The following is a 25,726-nucleotide window of genomic DNA, read 5'->3' as shown; positions in this document are numbered from 1 at the left end:
CAGGTCAAGGAAGTAGGCACTAAGCTTTAGTCCTGATGTGGGAGGGCACATGGATGCAGAGCCCCCCTAGGCACCTGGCTCCCAGGAATGGCAATGCAGGGTTATCTCCCTCGCTATCAGAGCTTGGCCTGTCAGGGCAGGATCCTCCTTTCCCTGCCCTGTTTACCCTCCTTCTCTTCCCAGAGCTCCTATGAACCCCTCTGCCTATGTCCCTCCACAAACTCCCAGATGCTGTGGCCTGATTCTCCCACCCTACCTCCATCCCGTGCCAGGTGGCATCTGCCATCCATAAGGGCAGATTCCACTGCCTTCCCTGAAGAACTGGGTGTTATCCAGGCAATTTTCAGGCAAAGGTACAGCTAGAACAGAGGATATGTAAATAATTATTGGTTCATGGATAAGGTTTGGCTAGTTCAAGCCCACTGGGAGGTACTAGGTATCTCTGGATTCCTGGCAGCAGTAGCTTTTCTGTGTGAGTCTAGTAGAAGGGACAGGCTCTGAGGGCTGGGCATGGAAGGATTATCAGAGGAGAGGGCAAGCAGGGCCCAGTGAGAGGGGAACATGCCTTCCCCATGCAAGTTACATCTTGGTCACAGGGTAGTTCTGGGCACTTGAATTAAGGGCCCAAGAAGAAGCACAGGCCCAACACTATCTGCAGGCATAATGGCCGGAATGGGATTTTGGTTTAGGTGTGGTGTGGGGGTGGGAAAAAAAGGCTCCCTGGCTTTTTTTTCCCACCCCCACCCCCCGAAGTCAAGATAACTTACATCCTCTGCCTACTGGCCTTGGTTCTTGGCCCTTCCTCACACTGCCAGAATGCTTTTCCCTTCTTAGGCAGTGATTTCTGGCATATAGAGCTGTTCTTTTCCAAGCATTGTGAGAATGTTGCTGGTAAAGACCCTGAGTCCTAGAGGGGAGTGGATTCTCACTTAAGGAGTAGCTGCCCATTTCCCACCCTCCCTTCTCCTACCTGTGTGTTTGGCCTGAAAAACCAAATCCTGCTTGGCAACTGTGGGCCGGCTCCAGCTTGGAACTGAGGACCTGGGCTTCCAGGTACGATCCTTAGCTTTGAGCCCCAATATGTCATTTTCTTATAAGGAGAGCCAGGGCTCTGGAAAGTTCCCTTCCTAATGGTTCCTCAGGCTTGAGCCAGCCTGTGATTGGCTCTTTCCTCTATAGCACTTTTTCTCTGGAAAGCATTTGTCAGAACCCCTAATACCTGAAAAGAGCCCCTAGGTCTAGACCCTTCCTCCCCTGTCCTCTCCCTGACCCCAGGCCTCTGGCCCTCTTTCTCTTAGTCTCTCTGGTAGCTCCAAGAGGCCTGTGGTTCAGCTGCCAGCCAGGATCCATGACCTGTTGGTTGTCACCTCCAGTCAATTTCCTGCCCTACCTGTCTTTCCTCTTTCCTGGCTCAGACCTATATGGCCATTCCCTGACTCTGGCCTTGGAAGGGCCTGCTACTTGTATGTGGCACAGCTTGTCCAGGCCCTGGGATCTCCAGGCAACTATGCACTTTCCTGGGGAGGGAACCAGTTTGAGAAATGGGGGCTGGGCACAGATTCATCTCTGCTGGATGGTCTTGGGGTTGGGTTGGAGGAATGCCCAGGTCAGTTCTGGAATCCTCAGGTCTATGGCCAGCCAGCAACCTGCTTTTGTATTCTGCTGGTGCACACTGCTCTTCCTTGCTTCTGGGAGACACAGACCATTCACCATCTGGCAGTTGACCAGCCTGAGCCAGTGTGTCTGTCTGTGGTAACTGAGTGAACTATAATAAAGAGGACGTTTGGCCATATGTATCCTGCTGCGTCATGTGTCTTCATGTGGGCTGTGGGGCATGGAGGTAGGGTGGTCTGTAGCCTATCATTCCCTGGGGCCAGAAGTCACACACCTCTGTTTGGTTCTTTTTCTGAGACAGAAAAAGAGTAGGCCTTGAAATTGCCGCAGAAGCCTCCTGCCAGTTAGGAGGAGGAGTTCTGAGTTCTCTGAGGTGGAAGAAAAAGGTGGGATTAGTGGGTGAGAGTTGGTTTGATCCAGCTGGTCCCTGCAGGCAAGGGCAGGGGCAGAGCATAAAGGGCCATACTCAGCTCTCATGATAGAGACTGGCAGCTGATTGAGCAGCCTGAATCAACACAAGGCGTTCCAGGGCCTGTGGTGCTGGAGAATGAAGAAGGTAGTGAAATTTACTCAACCTGCTTCTTCCTGATGCTTTCCTGTTGCCAATGCCCTGCTCTCCACTTGGGACTGCTGTTCTGGCACTCTAAGTCCTTCACCATCCTTTGAGATTCACCCTGAGTGACTCATTTTCTGAGAGGGCTTCCCTGCCTCTAAGATTTACGCCTCTCTGCTTCCTCACGGAGAACATTGTTCTGTAATTTCCTATATCCCTGCTTGTCAAGAGAAGGGACATGTTTATCTCTGTAAACAGCGCACTTAAAACATAGAAGAGGCTCGCTAAATAGTCACAACTCAGTACCCCAACGATGAGCAGTGTGTATGTGTGGGAGGGGGTTATAGGGTGAGAAGAACAGACAATTAATTAGGTGAAGCCGAGGCGGAGCACCTGAAAAACCAAGATCGGCTAGTCAGAGTTCGTGGCAGGATGCTCTCCAGCGAACTACAACTACCAGAAGGCAGAGAAATGGACTACAACTCCCAGAAGGCTGCGCGATCACGTAGGCCGCCAGATATCCTCGTGAGGTTGAGTGCCAATCAGAATCAGCGCGAAAGGCGGCCCAGATATTGCGATATTTGGAGGCTCCTCTGAGACGCGCCTGGCGCGGGTGAGGAGACGAAGGGGTTTCGGGGAATGGATTCTCGCTGCGGGGTGGAGCGACAGGGAGGCTGAAGAAACTTAGCTTGCAACTGGGTCTGCGGGTGTGCGTATATGTACTCACTTTCGTGTGTGTAGGGGCTGTGGAGCTTGTGGGAGCTTCACTTTCCTATCTGTGCCCATGGGGCGGGAGCATTAGGAACCCCTTCCCGGCTCGAGCCTGAAGTGGGAGATTTGTTTTTTGCGCTTTCATCTCCGCTTTGTGCTGCTCGGGGATTGTCCAGTGCTGTTCAGTCTAGTTTAAAAGATGGCCCTGTCAGTTCCCCACACTTACCAGTTGCCTTAAAAAAAAAAAAAAAGAAAGAAAGAAAGAAATCATGAGCCTGCTTCTAAAAAGGAATAGGGACTGACCAAAATACAAACTATCTTATGAAAGTTGTTTTAATAGAAAAAGGTGAGCCCTGGAATGTTGCAGTTATCTCCTAGATCAGCCTAAAAGTACTGACTGGGATTTAAAAATTAGACTGAGGCCAAATTTTGTTAGAGAAAAATGCTGTTTTTTGATGTATTGGAGGCTCATGCCAGATAATGGCAGGAGAGATTGCCAAGTTGGGGAAGTAGTGTCAGGAGCAAGAGATTTCCTCATTTCTTCCCTTGGCTGAGAGGTGGCAGTACTGTCATTCCTTTGCTAGTAGCCCGTCTGCGTGAATATAATCTCTTTCAACATGTGGCCTTGAGGAGGGGTGCCTAATGGGATTACAGGAGCAGCAAAGTCAAATATGCTTGTTTCTGGTTTGAGAGAAGAGCATCTGAGAAAGCCAAGGCCTTGAGCTCTCCCTGAAGAGTTCCTTGTCTTTCCTTAGGGGAAGGGGTTCAAAGTACCCCTGTGGCCATGGGACTTTTAATGAATTTGGGTTTGTGGGCAGGGTGACACATTGGTGAGTGATAGGTGGTTCATTATTGCTGTGGTAAAGAGTAGTGTGTGTTGACTGGTAGATGATGGGGTCAAAGCAGAAGCCTGGGGCCAGTAGTGAGGGTCTTGAACATTAAGAATTTAAGTCCTGGATCCCTGCCCATCCCCACTCTCACCCCCACCCCTGAATTTGGTTCTGCTTTTGGTTAGGCCCTAGCCCCTCATCATTCCTTTGTGGGCTAGGCTCATATCTTGTCTGAGCCCTGGTTCTGCCTTGGACCCTCACTTGCACTTATTGTGACTGGAAAGTATTCCTGAAACTTTTATTTAACTGCCATAATTAAACTCATAAGAGATTTACATACCATGAGCCTACCACAGGTTGAGGCTCTTTACTGTGGCCCTATCTTTCTAAAGCAGCGGTCCCCAACCTTTTTTGGCACAAGGGACCGATGCTCCTATGAAGCTGAGGTGGATCTGAGGCGGTGATGTTAGCACTGGGGAGCGGCTGCGAATACAGATGAAGCCTTGCTTGCCCACCTGCTGCTCATCTTCTTTGCAGCCCAGTTCCTAACAGTCCATGGGCGAGTACTGTTCTGCGGCCTGGGGGTTGCAGACCCCTGTTCTAAAGGACAGAGAAGTTGCCATTTTCCTGGCTGTGGCTTACCTGCATGACTGGTGCCTTGAGGCTCAGTAATGACAGCCCTCAGCCCTATAACCTCTGCCTGCCAACTCTTTCTGCTGCTCAAGTGCTCCTTATGAGTCCAGCAGAGCCCAGGGAAATGAGTTGCTGTTTTACAGCTGCCTTGGCTGTGCAAATAGATGGTTCTAACAGGAATTGGGTAGAGTAACAGACTTACTGTTGGGATTTGATCTTTTTTGAGCATGAACATAACTGCCAGCTGTCAATTTCCATGGGATTGTCAGATTGAATCAATTTGACCTTGCTTTCAAATGTTGGTTAAATTATCCACTTTCTACTTCTTAAATACAAATCCCCCACCCACCCCTGCTTCACTTTTTAGAAAGGTAGGTAGGCTTTGGCCCTTGGCAAAAATTGCTCAGTAGGCTTAAGTAGTAAATCTTAGGTTGTACCATGTACTATGGGGTGGTTGAAGTCACCAACTTGGATTCCTGCCCCAAGGTTAACTGCTTTCAGTAACCTGTTCCTTAGGAATGACATCAGCTTGATGTGGAGCAGTTTCAGGGAATGCATAGATGAACTTCAGCTTCTGGTTTCACAGAAAACTCTTTCCTAGCACCAGTTGGCTGGGGTGGGACAGGGTTAGAATTTGAGATCTGGCAGGTAGGTTTCTCTGGAGAGTGAGCAATGTGCCTCCATCACCTACTGTGGGTGCTGATCAGACTGCTGATTAGTTCTTGGAAGAAGCTGGATGATAGGCCAGTTGCTAACAGGGCTCCCCAGGCACCGGGGTAGATACATTTCTGCTCTAGGCAAGCAGGGCCCTGGTGTAGAGCAGAGATTGAGGTCACTGGCAAATGGAACTTTGCCGAAGGGAACTGGTCTGTGCTTAACCCCTACTGAGAAAGTTCTGGGCCTCTGGGAGACCATTCCAGATAATATATCCAAATATGGTCTTCAGCTCATGTAGGTATATACCTGAGCCCCGAAGGCAAATACTGTGCAAAGAGGCCCTAGAGATCCAACGGGCCTGTGGAGTGAAGAGGAACCCCCTATAGGTGCACAGCCATGGAGGTAGTCATCGAGTGACTCACGGACACTTTCTCCTCAGGGTCTGCCTTGGTAACCCCTCTGTTGCTGATTCTGCCCATTTTGAGTGCATCTTCTGGGACTCTCTAGTACAGAGAGCCCTTAACTGCTATCTTCCCTGCATGGACTCAGAAGGTTTCTGCTGGAAGGGTTTAAAGATTGCATGCTCCTATTGCTGTATTTTTCAGATGGAGAAATAAGTCTAGAGAGGGAAGTACTCTAGGCCTAGGCCATATACCAGGTCAGGAGCACAACCATGAACAGGGCCCAGAATTTGGGATTCACAGGCCAGGCTTCTCTCCTCTGCCACACCCTGCTTCAGAGGGTACAGTTTATTATTTATTTAGCAGATGTTTGGGACCCACCAGGTGCCTGTTGATTGGCTATTAGACCTGGTCACACATTCAGGGAGCTTGCTGGTGGTGGTATGGAAGTGGTGAGGGAGAGGCAAAAAAAACCTGATGAACAAATTAAATCGATGATCACCAAAAAGGTACACCCCAGAGAAGGACCCATTTCGGGTGATTTCCTGTCTTTTCAACTCATTTAAAGTGGCTGTGTCTTCCACATTTCCTTTGTCCAGTTTTAGATGTAATTTGTCCTCAGTGACTATTGCTAATGGAGTATGTCTTGCTGGTACAGCCTGCAGAATGTTGGTTTTGGTGTTTACATCAGCCGTATGATCATGAGTACACACTTATAGCAACATCTGAGAGTCAGAGGAATAAACCAAGCAGCTGGTCTCATGGGGCCTACATCCCCTTTATGCTTGTCTCTTCCTGGGCTTGGGCTTGTAGAGTTGTGTCCAGTCTGATCTACAGGGACAGAGAGGCAAATCTCTCAGCTCCCTGAAGCAGCCAAACCCCCTCGTAGCTTAGGGTTCTACTTCACAGGCATCCTTGGAACTCATCCAGTCTTGCTGCTCCCTTCAGTCAGTCAGCCTGGCCCACTACAGTAGCTCCTTACTTTGCCCCTTCAGTCTCATCACCACCAGGGCCCCCTCCACACTGTCACCAGCACCATCTTTCTAAAATGAAAACTTCCCTGGCTCTCACCACCCTTGACACTGCCCTTGACCGGACTTTTCAGCCTTACTGCCCCCCTGCCCACCCCATTACACTTTGGCCTCACTAGTAAGCTACTCCCTGTTTTCCAAGCCTGCCCCCCTCCTTTAGGTCTTTTCACTTTTGCAAGAGTTTTTTCCTTTATGGAAAAATTAATTCCTCTTTTAGGATTCAAACTGAATGCCGTTTTTTTGGTTTCTGACTTTCTTAGAGTTATTCCTGGACAGCCACAGCCCCTGGTATAGACCTTCCTCACAGCACTGGCCACATTACATTTTAACTTACCTATGTGTGCTGAGGCTATGTTACCTTATCAAACTCTGTGCTCCCAGAAGCTGGGACTGCTGATGCCTCAGGAACCCCAATGTTGAATGTATGAATGAAGTGGGTGCCCTTTTTTCTGCTTTTAGATCCTAAATTTTGACAGCTTTTTGGAGCCCAGTTCTGGCAGGCAGCCAGAACTTGAAGCCACCAGACCCCACATGGAACCAAGGGCCTCATGTCCAGCTGCTGCACCCTTGGTAGAGAGACAGCTCCATGTTCTTGTGGGTGTCACTGGGAGTGTTGCAGCCCTGAAGTTGCCTCTTCTGGTATCAAGGCTTTTGGACATTCCTGGTGTGAGTATCCTTATTAGACAAGCATGGCAGCCTCTGATATTAAAAGATTGCTGTTCCTGGAGCCAGCCCATTTTCGTTCAGTGAATGAGGATTTCTTTTTATTAGTTGGGGTGTTTGTGGAAGTTCTCTGTGTTCATTCATATGAGGACATTGCAGGAGACAGAGACTGGTGTGACAGTATAACCAGGAGCTAGATTAGATAGTGTGGACAGAGCTTGAGGGGAGACTGGGAAAGGAAAGCTCTGGCAAATGGAGATGCTGAGTGTCCATGTGTTGACCCTGAGTTTCCTTGAGGTCCTGGTATGGGAGAAGGGCTTGCCAGACAAATGCAACAAGTTCTCAGTGCCCCCTTCCTGCCTTGGCCTCCCTGTCCCCCTTTCATCCCCTGCTTTCACTCTGGCATGAACACTGTGGCTCTATTCTCCCTTCGAGACACTGTAGATGTCCTCTCAGTCCAGATGCACTGGAACCTCAGGGTCATTTACGGCAGCTTTGGTTTAAACTTAATTCCTTCAAGTGTTCAGAGATACCCAGGGGCCACCACAGTGTGCTGGAGATTGGGAAGTTGAGCCCCTGCCCTTGACCAGACCATATCAGCTTTGATCAGTTTTATATATTAGGGTTCTGGAACAGGTTCTTCTGTGGGAAAGGTTCAAGGTTTTTCAACAATGTGAATGCCAGCAGGTGACAACCCCACTTCCTTTTCTGGCATCCAGGTGCTTTCATTGTTCTGTTGCTCTTTCACTGCCGCACATTTCACTCAGATGACCTTTGCTTTGGCTAGCCCCTGCCAGGTTGCACTGCCCTCTCTGCTTCTGTCTGCCATTTCAAATTCTGCACAAAAGCTTCATCTAGAAGCCTTACTAGCCTCCCTTAGCTCATGTGGTTTTGCTCCCTTCCTTTTAAAACTCATCCAATGTGTTTAAGGTGGTAAAAACAGATTTTATTCAGAAAAAACTATTGTAATAAGGAAAAAGAGACCTCCGTATAGAACTGGGCTTGATTTTGAATACAACAAGGAAAAGTGGGAATTTATAGCAAAGGAGTAGGTGGAGGGGGGGGGGCGATCAGTGGATGGAAAATTACTAAGAGGAAACATCAGCAGTAAGGGGGATTCTTGCTAAATGATCCTAATAGGATTCTTGCTAAAGGATGATAAGGCATCTTCTGGGGAGTGTTGGGGGTTGAGGAGCCTGATGAGATGTCCAGACCAGTTAGATATCAAGGATGGGGGCTTCTGGCTAAACCTGCTTAGCAGGATTCTTGCTCTTTAGAACAAGGCTCAAGGACAGGCCTGACTGAAAAAGTGGCTCAGAGGAGCCTGACTAGAGTTTGGTCAAGGAGAGACCCTTGACCAAGATGTGGAACCATTGGTTGCCTTTGACACTGTTCATGTTGTCGGACAGTAGTTTTGTGGGGTGGTATTAAGCCACTGGGGCAGAGGCTGTGCTTTTTCCTTTCTTGTATCTGCACAGCACCTAACGCAGGGTGGCACAGGTGGATGTACTTGGTGTGTCCAGCAGGGGGCAGTGCTCACTTGTGGATTACCTTTTTGAGATTCTAGGCAGGGGCTGGAAACTCTTTTACTTTTTTTCTACTTTCCACAAACTTCTACCCAGAAAGTTAGCCCCTTGCCTCATCCCCCAGGCTGGGACAAGCAGTGAAGCAGGCAGCCAGGGATGCCAGCCAGGCTAGAGTGGGAAAGGGAGGAGAGTCCCAAGGCTGGGCAGTGGTGCTGCCAGGGCATTGCTGCCTGGGGCCTGCCATCCTTCCTGTACCCAGAACTGTTGGTAGGAGCTGGCCAGCTAGAGCCATGAGGATGGGAAGCCTGGAAAGGGTTGTAGCAGTGGCAGCCTCTGGCCAGGCCTCCTGGGGAGAAAAGGAGCCATGCAGTCCCCAACGCCCCCCCCCCCCCACACACACACAGCCCCAGAGTGAATGAATTTCCGGATTGGGGGTGGGTGGGGGCAGGGAGTCCTATCCCAGGAAACAGATGGCAGCTTCCGAGCTGAGGGAAATGGCAGCTCCACCGCTTCCTGCCATCCCACACAGCCAGTATTTATATTTATAGGGGTGTGAGGAAAGGGCCTGGAGCAGGGAGGCTTTCCAGCCTACCCCAGGTCTTTTAGCCTTGTCCACTGAGGAACAAGCTATGACTGGAACGAGACTTGGCTCCTTCTGCTGGAGTTGAAGCTGAAAGGCAGGCAGCCAGAAGGTCATTGACCTGGGAGAAAGGAGGTCCTGACTTAGCCTCTTGGAGCCTGCTTTTCTCGGTTTAAAATAAAGATGACTTCTGCCACCCATGCCTTTAGGCTCTTGTCAAGACAGAGGGAGCGGGACATAGATGAAACAGTTTGTCATCTTGTGCCAACAACTAGGCACATTTTCTGGCACTTAACAGTGTTTGTTTCATGTCCTTCACTCTCTTCACCTCCTTGTCATGTCCTTTGGGACAACTATGTGGAATGGGGTGTTGGGGTTGGTGAGATGGTCCATGTGGGAGGAGCCATGGGAGCCACAATCTACCTGCTCAAGTGGAGGACCCACAGCTGTCACATTTCTCGGCCCTTTCATCTTGCAGGTGGAAAGCTCCTTAAAGAACCTGGGTTTGCCTGGCGGGGTCCTTGTGAGGTGACGGTAACCAAGGGGGATCTCTGGCTTACCTTGTATTGGCCCAAGGCAGTGGCTTTTACCCCAGCACTTCCCCAAACTCCCTGATGGTACTGATTTTGCCATTGGCCCTTTTCTGCATCACCCACAGGAACAGACCTTGTTCCTTAAAGCAGTACTTCTCAGCTTTTTGCCTAAGTTATGAGTTCACTTACCAGGACTCCCTTAGGCATACCTGGACTTTGACTAGCAAACAAATGTGTGGGGTGTGGGCTGCAGGGAGTTGGGTGATTCTGCAGACCTGGCTCATAACTACTGATTCACCGGTGTATCCAGGTACCCCAGGAGAATCACTGACTTAAAGCCAGACCAGGGAAACTGTGAGGGGCTTATGAAGAGGGGTGGATTTGGCCTCAGGCATCACACACTAGCAGTCAGGGAGAGTGGCCTCTATGCAAAGTATGGGGAGTTGGACAGTGGACACTAGCCCTACCTCAAGAGAGGCAGCTGAGCGTAGAGGTTTTCTTACACTGGGACCCTGGGCAAGTCATTTCTTTATGGCCTTAGTTTTCTTATCTGTGCAATGAAGTGGGGACAGGTACTCAAATGATCCATCTCCAAGACCTCTTCTAGCAGTAGTGGGAGAAGACTCTAGATGTGAGGGCACAAAGAACTAAGACCCAAAGGCAGCCTGAGAGAAGGTCCTGGGGTAAAGGAGTTTCAGGGTGTTTTGCAGTTCCGTAATTGTCATGTAATTGGGGGGCAGTTATGTCTAAGTTGTCAGCTCAGTCAGTTTCCACCCTTTGGTTGGCACCCATCTCACTTGGGAAAAGACAGACACTCCTCTAGCTTTGCCAAGGCAGGCATCAGCAGAGCTGAGAGCCAGAAGGGATTTCTAAAGGTAGAGAAAATTTCCGATTCAGGGACCTGGCAGGCTCTGGGCTTAGAGAAGGATAAATTTTTAGAATGCCCATCATGATATTTAGAGCTGTCAAAGGTGAGGGAGAAAGGACCCCCTACTCATATGCAGTATGAAGTAAATTCTCCTTTTATGGAGGATCATTTGGCAATATCATGAGAAATCACAAATGTTCATAGCCTATGATTCACCCATAGAACTGAACCCTGTTAGATATGTTTATAAAAGTTGATCATGTGTATAAGGATGTTCATTATACCATAGTTTATAATTCCAAAACAAACTGGAAAACAGAAAATGTCCTACAGTAGAGAGGCATGGCACAGTTATGGTACAGCCTCTCAGTGGATTCTGAGACAGTGGTTCAGAAGAATAAGTGGATGTCTGTGCTAATGTGGGACAATCCATAAGATATCAGCGAAGGACAAGCCTTAAGATATGAGTGAATGAGCAAGGTATAGGAGTTAGCCAACTGTGGCCTATTGGCCAAATCCAGTCTCATGGCCTGTTTTTGTATGGCCTATGAGCTAAAAATGGTTTTTACATTTTTAAATGGTTAAAAAAAAATCAAAAGAAGGCTCTTTTATGCCACATAAAAGTATATGAAATACAAATTTCAGCGTCTATAACATTTTATTGGAACATAGCCACATTCACTCATTTATACCTTGCCTATGGCTGCAGTCTTGCGTAGTTGTGACAAAGCCTAAAATAGTATCTGGCCCTTTATAGAAAAAGTTTGTCACCCCCTGGCATATAGTATAACTTCCTTTTGTTAGATCTGAATTACTGCCTGCAATTTTCCCTCTGGAGGTGGTTTCCCTGGTAGAGAGATAGGGGCAGGAAGGGAGCCTAGTATTTTTCATTTTGTATCATTCTGTTCAATTTTAATTTTCTACCTTCTGTGTGTATTTTATTTTTAAAATCCATGGGGCTTTCATTGGGGATGTTATGGAACATTCTTTGTAACTTTATTCCCCACCCCCCACCCCAATGTTCATGGACCAAGGACTTGTTTGAGCTTTGTTTCTTTCTAGGTGGAGACACTTGCCTGCTCTGTGGTTTTGATAAAGAAACTAGTTCATTTAGCTGTATTGGTCTGAGACAGGTGTTCAGGTCTCCAGTGTCTTGGATGGCCCCCTTCCTCCCTGGCTTGCTCCTCCAGGAAACGAGTTCTGCAAGCTGCTGGTCAAAGGCAACCAGCCTCAGGGCTGAGGGGTCCTGTACCCCTGATACCCCCGAACAACATCCCCATGGAGAGCCTCTGCAGTCTGCCTCTCTGGTTCTATTCTTGAGAGTTTTCTCTGGTTAGAGAAGGGCACAGAGAGATTTGCAACTTGGTCCTGCTTGAATGGCAGGAAAGGCTGGTGTGACCAAAATACGAGGTCCCCTAGAAGGCTCATTTGGAGGCAGGGCTTGGTGGGCAATGGCACAGGTGGCAAGAGGGCTAAGATGGTACAGTGGGCTGCATGGGCCACTGGAGGCCATGTAGTCCAAGTGGCTCATGGCTCAAGGGGAAACCAAGTCTAGAGAAAGGGGATTTGCTTGAGATCCCCCAGCCAGTGAGTTGGCAGAACTGGGGCTTGAGGCCACATTTCCTGACTCCTATTAGCGTGTGAACTTGAGGAACTCAGATATAGAGAGTGGACATTCTCTGCTCAAGCTATCCACGGCTGTAAGTGTAAGAATCCCAGGAAACTGTGGACTCTTGCCTGGTCTGCCTTGTTTTATGATCAGGAGTTGCATACCCACCCACCTGTTAGACTGAGCCCTTACTGAGGGCAGAGCTTGTACCTTACCAGCTCTGGCCCCCATGTGCTTAGTAGGCTCAATAAATGTTTTACTAGTTGAGACACCATTGTGAGCCATTAGGATACTCACTCAGCCAGCCAGAAACCCTTCAGGGATTTGTTAATGAGCTACCTCCTCCACAGCTTTCCACCCCATGTGCTCATTCCCTGGGCACCAGTACTCCTTTTTCCTAGAGTATACTTACCATCCCCATGCTCAGGTTCATGTTAGCTTCTTGTCTGCCCCACAGGTCCTGAGCACTGCTAGTGTCAACACTGGTTGGCCCAGTGTCAGGGGCCTCTGCTTTGTGCATCAGCCCAGAGGCCTCAGCCACCAAAGCTTAGGGTTCCAACCCTTGTGACAGGTTAAATCAGGCATAGCTGGTGCTTCCTCTCTAGAATCCTCATCAGTCTCCTGTGGAGCCATCATCACACACTCTAGAAACTGAAACACCTGCTCTTTTCCAGCCACTCAGCTGGGGCTCTTCTTCACTTGTATTTACCAGAGTAGTGCTATCTAATATGGTAGTCACTTGCCATATTCAAATTTAAATTTAAATTATTAAAATTAAATGAAACCAGAAATTCAGGCCCACAGTGACACCAGCCATACCTCAAGAGCTCAATAGCCACATGTGGCTCATGGCTGCCATACTGGGTAGCACAAATGCGACACTGCAGAGAGTTCTATTGCATAATTCTGTAGAGTAGTCTTTACCTCTCAGGAGACATTGGACAATGTCTGGAGACATTTCTGGTTGTCATAACTTGGGGAGGGGGTGCTGCTAGTTCATGGTTATAGTAGGTAGAGGCTAGAGATGGGGTTGGAGGTGGAGATTCAGGCCATCTGATTTATTCTATTTTGTGACTATAAAAGTACTTCTCCACAGGTTTCTTTGAGAATCTGCCCCAGAAGCAGGCTGGGCCAGACGAGGGGCCTAAAAGTAGAAAAGGAGGTACACCCCAAATTCTATTTTCATTTCTCCTCCCTGACTCCTCAGGAACCTCAGATGGGATTGGTGACGTCTCTTCAACAGAGAAAAGGAAACCAAACTTGCCAACTGGTTTCAGGAAAAAAATTGTATAGATTCTAGGCAAAATGCAAGCAGCTCCTATAATAGGGTCTGGGCAGGCCTTGGTCACATCACACAAAGAGGTGCAGGCTAAAAATATTAGATATGAAAACTGTTGGTAGTGGTTTCGCCAGGGAACCAAGCAAAGAACTACCGTTTAGGAACTCTGTAGTGTGTGGGAGATTGTTTTAATGCCTAGCTCTGCTCCTACCAGGACCCAGGAGAGTGTAAGAGAAAGCCAAAGAGGGTTCCTGCCCTTAGGAGTTTTTTGTCTGGCTAGGGCTTCTTGGCATTTGCTGGGGGAAAGGTCAGGGTGGTCGAGTAAATAGTATGAGTTATTTAGTATCTCAGAAGGTAACACAACTTGCTTTTTTTTTTTTTTTTTTTTTTTTTAATGTGTGCAAACCCAGGGTCCATCCCTCAGCTCCCAGGACCTTTTGGCAGAGTGAATGAAAATGAAAGAACAAAGCCCATAGGGCTGATGAATCAGATCAAGTGACATCCCTCTAAAACCAGAAAAACTGGTCTGGGCCTGCCAGATAGCACTGGGGTCATGGTCACTGCCAAGGAGAGATGGCTGCTTCAGTGGGGTCAGGGGAGGGTCATCAGGAAGGACAGGCTCATACATACTCTTCACAGTACTCTTTAGGTACAGACAGTGACACCAGGAAGCTCCCTAACAATGACTTTGTGGCCTGGGAGGGTAGCCAGAGAGACTGGGGGAGGAGCTTAGAGAGAAGATCTCAAGCAGGGGCTAGCGCCCAGAGTGGGCAGCCTACCTGGACCCTTGGTTGGGTTCCCCAAAAGGCTATATGAAGGCTCTGAGACCCTAAGGTCCCAGGATGTAGAGGTTAAGAAAGGGTAGAGCTGAGAGGGAGGAGGGAGCCCCTGAGAGGGCCATTACCAAACTGGGAATGTTTCTGAAGGCTGGCCCCAGGCACAGTCTTTGAGACCTGGCAGGCGGTTTGGGAGTGGGGAGCATAGAGAAACTAGATCTTCAGGAAGCAGCTTTCCAAATTTCAGAATAGAGAATGAACTGGGACATTCTTAAGTGGCAGATTGTTCAGGATGATTGGGAAGCTCTAAAAAATGATAAAGTGCCCATGAGGAAAAGAAGGCAGTGACCAGAAACTAATGTGGCTACCTGGGGAGTCTTCTGTTGAAGGAGATTGGAAAGCAGTTAGAGGAAAGGAAGATATGTCACCAAAGATGAAGATAGAATATGGTCCAGAGTGAGCGGAAGCTTGTGGTGAAGCTCAGGATAACCAAGAGGGCTGTTACATGTATTTGGAAAGAGAACAACAAAACAATGCCTGATGCTGAAGGCCAATGGCATCATATTAGGAAGGACAGAAGGGAATGGGGAGGGACTCATGGGTCCTATTTTGTTTCCATCTTTTCTTTTGAGCTTGAAAAGGTAGGATGAATAGTGATAGAAAGGACATGAACCCAGGTTGGGTGATCCACCTCCTGACCTGGGCAGATTCTGTTCTGGGATGTTGGGATTGTAGTTGGTGACCTACGGGATATGTGGGAGATAGCAGAGAGGCTGGGGGCTGGAGATGACTAATGACTTATCAAAATGACGAAGAAGGTGGGCTTCACATATAGATGAGGCTTGCAAGCACTTAGAAGAGCACTTAGGAAATGGTTGTCACTGGGGCTTGATTTGGCTTACTGGAAATGAGGCATATCAATTTTAGTTTATTTTTTCTAATAGACAAAGTATTTTTGGATTTAGGTGAGGCCTTTGATGTAATCCTAGGACATCCCTTGACCACCTGTTGATGTTTTCAGCATTTTTATAACCAGTGAAAGATTCTATTTGGGATGGATTCTTTCCCACCCTCCACCTCCAGCCTGTGGACCTTATGGAAGGGCTCTTGCTCTTGACTTCGTTCTGTTCGTGATTTGGATTCATGCCTCAGAGCTACTGATGGTGGTGCTGGCTGAAACAGGCCAGGAGGAACAAGACTAAAATCTCAGGAGCTCTCCATAGACCAAGCATACTCTGGAAAGGTAGACTTTACCAGAGGAATGTGAGAGACTGCATTTGGGGACCAGAAAAGTAGCTGTGCAAGTACATGGGTGAGAACTCTTGAGTTTTTGCTGATTGCAAGTTCCATATACATCAGCAGAAGGGTGTGGCTTCCAGAAGAGCTGATGCTAGTGCAGGCACTGACACTCAGTTCGAGGAACGCAATACTCCAGGTTCCCTGAGCCTAACAGTGGGACACCTCAGACTCCTACAGGCAGAAGAGATAACTCCCACCTCTGAGTGCTTCAGTCCCAGGAAATTTCATTTCATTTCTTTTGTAGTTTTCTCCCCTCTTTTTCTCTTCTCTCTTTCTGAAACTTTTTATTAGTCAGATTTTGAACCTCTGAAGGTGATCTTCTGATTTGCTTATCTTTTCCCCCCTGCTATTATCTAACCCTTTATCTTTCTATTCTACTATCTGTATGATTTCTACTAACCTTATATTGAGTTTTTTATTTCACTATTTATAATTTTAATTTCCAAGAGTTCCTTTTTGTTCCCTGAATGTTCATTTTACAAAATAGCATCTGATCTCTTCTAATCTGATCTGATTTGATCCCCTAAAATACCTTCTCCTTCTACTTCCAACTTCCAAAAATGTGTTTATATATTTTAACTGCTGGGTTTTTTGTTTCGTTTGTTCTTTTGGTCCTCTTTTTTTGTTGTTGGTAGTGGTTCATGCCTTTTATAAAAATGCCTTTACTTTTATTTCAGTGGGCTTTTGAGAGGGAGCAGAGTTTAATCTACCTTATTTAACTGAAAGTTTATTCTTTCATTTAACCTTTACATATCCTTTTGTTTTAAATGTGTCTTTTTAGAATTGGATTTGAAAACATCTAATGTGAGAGTCTTAATTTTTGATTAGAGTCTAATCCATTGTATATGTACTATAATTAAATTATATTAGGACTTCTGCCATCTTATTTAATGCTTTCTTCTTATCATGTATTTTCTCCGCTTCTTTTTTTTTTCCCTTTCCTATATATGTGTAGAGTGATTTTCTTCTGTTTGTTTGAAAGTTATATGTTAGTATTCTTATGGTTACTTCTAACTTTACTTTGCCACTCTGTGTCTTAAAAATCTCAGCACCGTCCTGCCCTCCTGACCTGGACTGGTCCTGAGGCATCTCCAGGGCTGATTCAGTAATGGGATGGCAGCTCCGTTCATACGCCATCTTGTTCAGAACTCGGCAAGGCTTGTTTAGGGCTGGCCTAGAAGAGACTCCAGTGATCAGTGGGAGTTTGGTTTAAACGACCTTTAAAAAGGTCCCTGAGGTTTTGTGCAAGTTTGAGTATGGTAGAATCTCAGGGGAAGTGAGAAGGAGAATGGATAAGCCCAAGAACTCCCTAGTAGATCTGGGAATGCCAGACCTGAAGTTCTTCTGCAGGTTGCCCTCCCTGAGGCTTCTACACTCTGCTCCCAGCTTTGCTTTTAGGTGCTGTGCAGAACTGTCCCATAATAGGCAGGAAACAAATGAAGAGAGGGGGCCTCAGTGAGATGACAGGGAAGGCTGAGGACAAGGTTGAATTGGCACAGGTGCACCCCATCCAGAGAGGCAGCCATTACTCAATACGATCAAATCATTATCAGTGGGAATGTGGGCCAGCAGTGCCAGAACTTTCAGTTTTTCAAGAGAAGCCAGGAAATTGAATTTTCTATGTGAAATTTTTTGATTTGTATATATTGGTTTAAAAATGTTTCTACCCCGTGCAGGCCAAATATCGTGTCTGCCAGCTGGATCTGGCCCAGACACTGCCACTCATGATCTCTGCTTGGGTTAGTCCATGATTCTGTCCTTGTCACCCTTTACTATTCTCCCTTCTGGATAAATGTACCCAAAGATGGAATTTCTACATCCTTCACTTCTCAGCCACCTCTTCGGGGCCCCTTTACTCTGCCAGTTTAACTGGTCTAGTGCAATTTACACTACCGTGTGCTGTTTCTCACAGCCATTCATTCTGTTAAGCACCTTAACAATCTCCTTGTTTTCATTATTTACTTATCTAGTAAATGAGTACTGTGAAGGTAAACTTTGTGTTTGCCCCATGAGTATAGGGTACACAAGTTTGGTTTTCCTGGAGCCTGTATGCAGGTGGAGCCCATGAGTCCTTGTTCCTAGAAGTGCGAGAGGGGACTCTGCCTGCTGTCTTGGTGGGGCATGGATGCAGACACCAAGGCCTGAGCCGCAGCCCCACCACTGCCTTGGCCTACAGAGGGCAGGGCTTTGACATAGCCCAGAGTTCAGGACCTGTGAGCCATTTTGGGATGGCCCTCTTGCCCTGAGTTCCCTTCCTGCCAGCTCTGCCTCTCGCCTCGTTCTGCCTCTCGCCTCAATCTGCCTGAGTGTCAGGAGCCTGCAGCTTTATATACACTGGACAGTTGGTGACTCATTCCTCAGCACTCCTTAGATGAGGAAGTGAAACAGCCACATCTGGTGGGGTCTGACCTTTGGATGACAGCGGAAGTAGCTATGCAAACTGCCAGGGAGGGAGAAGTTCCTCTCTCTAGCCAGACTGTGAAGAAAGCACTTGCCTGGCCTGGCCCCGTGTCACCTCCAAGGGTGGCTCTGGTAACGGTTGCTCTTTCCCTTCCCCCACTTTTCTTGGTGACAGCTAGAAGTAGCAGTGGTCACAACTGAAAGAGCCAAACATTTCTACAGTCCCCAGGACATTCCTGTCACCCTCTACAGTGATGCTGATGAATGGGAGGTCAGTGCTGGAGGCCCGAGGGGTGAGTTCCATGTGTTTCTACCAACAGGACAGGAGGGTCCTCCTGCAGCCATGGTCCTGGTGGCTGGAGCAAACAGGCCAAGCTCAAGTCAGCTGTCAAGGCCCTTGGGGCAGAGGCGATGAGGAAAACATCTGTCTAGCTTTTGGCCTGCAGGAGGCCTGCAGTCTCCTCCCACCCCAGGCAGAGCTCAGTTTTGGCCCTGTGCCTGAGGTTGAGTGTCCTTGTACTTATCTGGGCTGATGAAACCACAGAGGAGCTCTGTTCCCACCACCCTTGTCCATGTGGCCCCGTGTCAAGGCTGTCGAGAGCGCTTCACTTCCCACGGCCACTGGGCTCTGTCTGTATCTGCTCTCCCACAGAAGGGTGAGCACTGGCTGATTCACTAGACATTGCATGTGGGCCTCACAGGGGTGCCCTGCCAGGCATTTTTAAACATTCTCAGCCTAGAACATTTTTGGCTAGTCCGTATTCCCCACCCCACCCCCTCCATTTCTCACCGCCCCAGGGCTCTTCTACTGGCTTGGACAATCCAAGCATCCGCCTCAAGCAGACAGGCTAGCCAGGAGTTCCCTGCCAGATGTCAGTTCTCTTGAAAACCAAACCATAAAGGGAATAGCTCTGAGAGACAAGGGGCATTTGTTTCCTAAGGCCTGGTTTCTCTCAGGCTGTTGGCTCCACAGCCGATGCTCCCAGCTTAGCTATGAGAGGGGATGGCAGTGGATTTGGGCAGGGGTAACTCAGGTGGTCTCCCTTGGATTCCTGACTTAGTGCCCTTGGCTGGGGTTCCCCCCCACACACACACACACTTCCTCCCTCCACACTGAGAGAGTGGCCAGCCCAGTGACCCTATTTCTTTCTCTTTGCCAGATGTGGACGCACCGGTCTGACCCAGTTCTCCACATTGACCTGCGGAAGTGGGCAGACCTCATGCTGGTGGCTCCTCTTGATGCTAACACTCTGGGGAAGGTGGCCAGTGGCATCTGTGACAATTTGCTTGTGAGTGACTCCCTGTACAATTTCCTCCCTGGGCCTTACTTCCAGTTTGCTGAGCTGCAGACTGCCTTTATACAAGGCTCTCACCTTGAAATACTTTCATGTTGGGCCAGTTTGCTCAGAGCACACTCCTGCTGCCTCCTCCTGCCTCACCTGTGCTCCGGCAATGGGGCAGAAGACCTGGTCTTGATGGATGGACTTGACTTGTGGGTGCTCTCTGAGGGTGTCCACCTCTCATCCGCCCCTCGACCTTCAGCTCTTCTCCCTTTGTCCTTCATTCACGGCTGCCTTTCTGTCCGTTTCCCAGCCCAGCCCCACTGCCTGCCTCCCTTAGCTCTGCCTTCTCACCAGGATCTATTTATCTACATGGGCAACTGATAAGAGTGTTTACTTCCTCATGAATCTCTCTTACACACTTATCTCTCCTGTAGCATAATATGCGGTTTTCCTGTATATTATGGAAAATTTAGAAGGAAAGAGAGGAGAAAGACAGATTGAACTACAGCCATGCCACCCTAAACGTGCCTGATCTCGTCTGATCTCAGAAGCTAAGCAGGGTCAGGCCTGCTTAGTACTTGGATGGGAGACCACCTAGGAAGACCAGGTTCTGCAGGTGTAAAAAAAACAACAACCAGGTTGCAAGCATGAGCTGATGGATGGTGGAGGAGAGGCACAGAAGTCCAGCTGTACAAAGTTAGGATTGTCTAGGGCCTAAGGGACCTCCAGGGAGCTATTGTCCTTAAAGAGCCTTTGTTTATTTGATCATCCTGGGAAGAGTTAGGCATGATCTCTTCTACTTCCTCCCTCTGCCTTATTACCTCATTTCCTCATTCATTGAGCTTTTATCTACCATGAATTGGGCCCCGTGCTGAGAGACACACAGGACACGGGAGAGCTCACAGTGTGGAAGGAGAGAATTTTTGGTTACCCATGCAGGGGAGAAGGGAATATGTATGCTCTGGGGTGTGGTCGAGTCTTAAATGACCCTAGTCAGTCCTTTGACAATGAAATCACCACCTAGCACAGTACTGGGCATATAGTAGGTATTCCATAAATACTTATTGTATGTATGGGGTAATTAGTAATTTTACTTTGGCAAACAGCTAGGAATTTTTCAGAATTTAGTATGGTGAAGAAGTGAATAATGAAACTGGGTCAAGATTTTTTGTGGTTAGATAGAAGGTTAGTCTCTTCCTGTGCTTAATGATGGTGCTTAAGGCATTTCTAAAAGAATCTGCTAGTGATTTAAGCATCATTTGAATAAGGACACAGGGTGTCCAGAAGAAGAGCAGCACAGATTATGTAGCCAGGAGCTGAGTAGGAGAGTGCATAGATGGGTGAGCCTAGGGACAATATGATCAGGAAAGCTTCCCAGTGGTGCTGATGCCCGGGCTGACAGGGTAGCTAGAGCCTGGAAAGCTCCTGCCACTTTCATCAAAGTGGGTTGGAGTTGTGTGTGACCAACACTGTCACCAAATCTCTAGGCTTCCACTGCTGGGCAGCAGCTAGCCCATGTGGCATAGCATCCAACCTCTAGGAGTTAAGCCCAGGCCTGGGCCAGTCTCTTGAGGGCCCCCTCCTTTCTCCCAAAAGCTCTACTTCTTTTTTTCCTTTAAAGCTGCCAACCGTTTCCTGAAATCTTTAGGGTTCTCTCCTCCTGAGTTGGCTATTTTCCTCAAAAGGTTTCACTTAAAGGCAGATCTTACAAGGAATTGAAAATCTTGTAAAGTTTAAACTGTCACCATCCTTGGTCTATGGCTCTCTCCTCTCTCAAAAGATGTTTTCTCCTTATATCCTTGAAAAAGAAGCTTGCCCTGCTGCCTCCCTACTTCAGATTTCCTCCCTTTCCAGTGCCCAGTGCTGGGTGTGAACCTATGCACCGATCTCTGGGCCTTTGGCACCTTTCCCGCCCTCTGGCCCACTCAGGGTTTAGCCCCTTCTTCGTGCTAAACAGCCAAGCACATTCAGAAAGAGGAGATTACTTCCCTGGGTGACGAGTCTAGCTGGGAACTGGTCTCCTGACCAGGATCCAGGCCTTTTCTCTGCCCAAGTGAATTCCTAGGGCCAGAGTCTGAAGTGCTGAAAACAGCATTGGCCTCCTCCCATGCCTCCTGCTGCTGGAAGGTCCAGGAAGCACTGAGCTTTGAGATGAAGTGGGCAGAGCTAGAGAGGTGTGAAACATGGAGGGGTTGGGTTTTTGCTCTGGTCAATGTGCTTTGTTTTGAGGACACATCGAAACCCCAGCTCACCCCCACCCACCTACATGCAGTTAGAGGGCTCTTCTAGGCATGCTCATGACTTACGCAGAAGCAGCAGGTGGCACAGGGCCAAGAGGAAGTATGACTGAAACTGTCCACTCATAGTCCGGTTGCCAAGTTGAGAGATCTTGGTGGGAAATAAATGCTGGTATCTGGGAGTACGCAAATAGCCAAATCCTGAGGCTGTGTGTTGTCCTACTTCCTTCCTGTTTCCAGGAGAGGGCAGGGGCACTGAGAGGGGCGTCATTGGCCCTGGACTGTTCATTTCATTGTTCTCTGGACTGCTTCTTTTTTTCCCTGATGGGCTTTACTTCAGGAAAGGGGTGTGCCAGCTTGTCTCCCCAAGGGGCCCATAGGAGGTTCTTGGAACAGTCAGAACACAGGGGAGCATACTCCTGTGGGCCACAGTGGTTATCTCTCCCCAAAGCAGCCCTTGGCCCAGGGAGCCTGTGCCTGTAATAATAACAGGAGCTGCTGTTTCAATAGCTTGTACTTTGTGTCAGGCTCTGTGTGAAGAGCTTTAAGCATTTTCACTCTCAAGCCTCACAGTTACCCAATGAGAGGGGCTCTTTGCAGAGAGGAAACTGAGACTCTGAGTACTAAATAACTTGTCTAAGTTCTCATGGCTTGTAATAGTAGACAGCACAGTCAAAATGTGAAGTCAGGTCTACATGATTTTAAAATCCACAGCGCTAAGGACTCTGTGAGCTGATTGGTTTCTTTCATAGCTGCTTTCATCCCTGACTCAATGAGATGGCCTGGAGAAATAAGGAGGTAGTAGAGGTGCAGTAGAGGTTGTACAAAGCCTCATACCCTGGATCATTCCTTGGGTGTGTGACCCGGGGCAACTACTCACTTCTGGGGAGTGCAGCTTCCCCCTTAGTGAAATTGACAACCCCTTCTTTACAAGTTTGCAATGAGTGTTCATGAGATAATACATGTGAGAGGGTCTTTGTCATGTACAGGATGTTGTTGGCCTCAGCTCTTGTTGGCCTTGAAGTATAGCCAGTGCCGGGGTGGGCGGGTCCCATCTGCTGAGCAGTATGGTCCTTAGCTTTGTGGGTAACTGCAGAGCCAGTCTTCTGTTCCCACCCAGGGTTGCTTCTCTCTGTGAGGTATGGCTAGCTATAGAGAAGCCTTGGGCTTGGGCACACAGGGAGACCCCTCCTGTGTGTAGGGCCCTGTGCCAGACCCTATGGGAAGGTGGAGAGGGGTGAGGAAATATGGCCCCACACCCTGAGTGACATGAGATAGTTCCCTGCAGATAGCAGCTCCCAGTCATCCCAACACTATGGTTAGTCGTGGCCCAGAGGATGGTGTGTAGGATTTGGAAGAGCTGGGGAGGAGTGGCAGGCAGATCAGCAGGCACCCTTTTCTCAACCCTGGCCCTTCTTCACAGACCTGTGTCATCAGGGCCTGGGACCGCAGAAAGCCCCTGCTCTTCTGCCCAGCGATGAACACCGCCATGTGGGAGCATCCCATCACCTCACAGCAGGTGGACCAGCTCAAGACCTTTGGCTACATCGAGATCCCCTGTGTGGCCAAGAAGCTAGTGTGTGGCGACCAAGGTGGGAAGCCGGCCAGGCTCACAGTCTGTCCTCACAGCCTAGGGTCAGATCTGGGTTCAGATCCCAGCCTGTTGTGACCTCGGGCAAAACTACTCCGAGCTCAGCTTTCTCATTTGGAAGATGGAAATCATAATTCCTTTCCCTCAGAGTTGTTCAGATTAAATGAAATAGTTTATGTAAGGTGCCTGGCATCATCCCTGGCATGCTGTCCATGCACAGTTCATGACGGACATGTTCCTGAGACCTGTCCTGGGGGTCTCGGAAGGATGTGATGAGTCTGTTTCAGGCAGAAGGCCCTGGGGTCTGGGTGGAGCCCTTGGTGGGGGTACTCGGTGGGGTGGGAGTGGGGGATGGTGCCTTGCCTCAGTCTGTAGGGCCACAGCAGAACTTTGTTCTTTAGGTCTGGGAGCCATGGCTGAAGTGAGCACCATTGTGGACAAAGTGAAAGAAGTCCTCTCCTTCCAGCAGAGTTGAACCGAGGACCTCTGCTACTTGTGTCTTGTACCCAGTGTGTTTTTAGGCCGAGTTGGTAAAGGTAGACATCAGGTGGAGACTTGCCTTTGCCGAGTAGGGGTCTGACCTGGGCCTGTTGCACAGCCTCCAAAGGCCTGACCTGCCTCACATTAAACTAGACCAAAGGCCCAGGTCTCAACTTTGTTCAACCAGAAGACACCTGCTTTCTGGAGCCCCTCCTCACCTTTTCCTAGGATGGGCCCAGCAAGCCAGAGGAGCAAGCCTGCTGTATTGTCCCTGTGCCCCTGAGAGGGGACTGAGGAGTGACTGACCAACCTCGATTCTACATCATGCCCAGGAACCACTTTTAGAAATTGCCTCAGCTGGAGAGCCCCTGTGTGGCGGGCCCCTGGCCAGGCCTTTGATGTTTTAGCTCCTTGGTGGGTTGTCCTGGTGCCATGTAGTCAGGAAAGCCTGCAAGTTGGCAAGTCCCTGAGATTTCCCACAGACTATGCTGTGAGATGGAGGGTACTGAGAAATAAAGTGACTCTGTCCTTCCTTTACAGCCCATCTGTGATCTCAGATCAAGGGTATTGCTAGGTATGGGTGGGGTAGGGTCTGAGCTGACAATAGACTGGTGCTCCTTGGGCCCCATGTCATATGTTGGTTAAGGGCAAAGGGCCCTGAAGCCAGATAGCCCCTAGTTCAAACCTCAGTTCTTCCACGTGCTAGCAGTGGGACCTTGGCTCAGGGCCTTGACCTTTTGACCCTCACTTTCCTCATCTATATTATCCTACCCTCACAGAGTTGTTGAGAGAATCAAATGAGATAATTTGTTCAGAATAACTACCCCACTGAGTGCCTCCTACGTAGCACGTGTCAAATAAATGGAAGTTAAAGTTAGACATGTATACAACCAGTAAGCATTCCTAAAATTTGCTGAAAAAGATTTTCTCTATTTTGGGAAAATAAAATCCTGACCCTAAGTGGATATGGCCCTTTATGCAAATGACAAGTACACAGCCAGCAGGATTAGAACCTGTCCTGGAACCTAGGCCCCTTACTTCCTGGTGTCTTCATCATCTTTGCTGTGCCCGAGATGGGGCCTGGGCATCTCTACCTCCTCCCCACCCTGTCCAACAGCATACGCAGACAAGGAGGGGGGCTGCGACTCCAGGGACACATGCTTAGTCCTAGGGTGGCTGTAGTAGGCAGGGCTTTTTTGCCTACTGGGAGGTGAGGTTGGGTTGGCTTCCTGCCCTCCTGCCTTCCATGCATGGGGTGAGCAGGATCCCATGCATACCCTTGGACCACTGAGGGTATTGATGACTTCAAGGGGCACCAGGAAGCCTGCTACTAGAACCAAGTCCTCCAGCAGCCTCCAAGAACCTTTATCGCTACAGGATTTGACTTAATCAAGTGAACCTTTGAGGTAAAATTGCCTTTGAGCACTAAAGAAAATATAAAGTAGCAGCATCAAAAACTAGCCTCTTTGACTGGTTTGGGGATCAGGGCATAGGGAAGGCCTGGATAACTGAAATCTAGAGACAGTCCCAAAGTTCTACTTAAATGGTTTTCAAGTTCCCTCCTATCTACATTGCCCTTCCTTTCCTCAGCTGCTAATGAATGGTGAGGCTTTTTTTAAACAGGAACTGCTACTATTTACTGAGTACTTACTGTGGGTCAGGCTCTGTGCTGGACACTTTTGGAAAGACAGTTGCCCAGAACATCTACAGAATGCCTGTTTTGAAAGGTCACGGGAGCAGAGAAGTCCGTAGGCCTTTGCCTGATACCTCTGAAAACAGCTGTGGCTACTCAGCAAGACTGAACCTTGTTGGCTAGAAGAAAGATGTTTCTTGGGTGTGGGCCTGCTGGAGACCCCATCCCTGGGGGTCCACCATTCACATGTCAGTCGTGTACCCTTTTTGCCCATTTTGAATGGGTATCTGGATGAATTGGCTAGGGCTGAAGAGCCAAGTTGTTCCCTGAACTGTATGACTAGTGCCCGAACTGCATTAACCTGGCCCCATCTGCCAGAGGATGCTGAAGTGAGAGTGATAACCACGGCCTTCCCCATTAAGAGTTAAATTTTTTAAGTTGTCATCATCTTGGGTATGTTTCTCAGAGAAGATGCTAGCTTCCTTGGTGATTTTTATAGAATTCTGGAAGTTCGACAGAATAGAACATCTGGGTCTGAA

At 48.5% G+C, this 25,726-nt stretch overlaps 1 protein-coding gene and 1 pseudogene across 5 annotated transcripts; both read left to right on the top strand.

The window, feature by feature from the left end:
• Positions 1–2,669: 2,669 nt before the first annotated feature.
• PPCDC (phosphopantothenoylcysteine decarboxylase) lies at positions 2,670–25,011 on the top strand. Of its 5 annotated transcripts, XM_016144131.2 has the most exons (6): positions 2,672–2,780; positions 6,890–7,096; positions 18,139–18,234; positions 19,124–19,252; positions 22,907–23,075; positions 23,476–25,011. In XM_016144131.2, exons 2-6 carry the CDS (start codon positions 6,962–6,964, stop codon positions 23,547–23,549), a joined length of 603 nt encoding a protein of 200 aa, XP_015999617.2. In that variant the 5' UTR covers positions 2,672–2,780; positions 6,890–6,961; the 3' UTR covers positions 23,550–25,011. The 5 variants fall into 5 exon arrangements, with proteins under 5 accessions (XP_015999618.2, XP_015999619.2, XP_015999614.2 ...); XM_016144133.2 differs by lacking the exon at positions 18,139–18,234 and having other exon boundaries at positions 2,671–2,780; XM_016144128.2 differs by lacking the exon at positions 23,476–25,011 and having other exon boundaries at positions 2,671–2,780; positions 22,907–23,255.
• LOC118601444 lies at positions 19,747–19,865 on the top strand (annotated as a pseudogene).
• Positions 25,012–25,726: the final 715 nt, after the last annotated feature.

Source organism: Rousettus aegyptiacus, unplaced genomic scaffold (assembly GCF_014176215.1).
Source record: "Rousettus aegyptiacus isolate mRouAeg1 unplaced genomic scaffold, mRouAeg1.p scaffold_m13_p_3, whole genome shotgun sequence".
NCBI classification, from domain to species: domain Eukaryota; kingdom Metazoa; phylum Chordata; class Mammalia; order Chiroptera; family Pteropodidae; genus Rousettus; species Rousettus aegyptiacus.
Note: the sequence above shows the minus strand (reverse complement) of the source record. Positions and strands in the feature narration are given on the sequence as shown.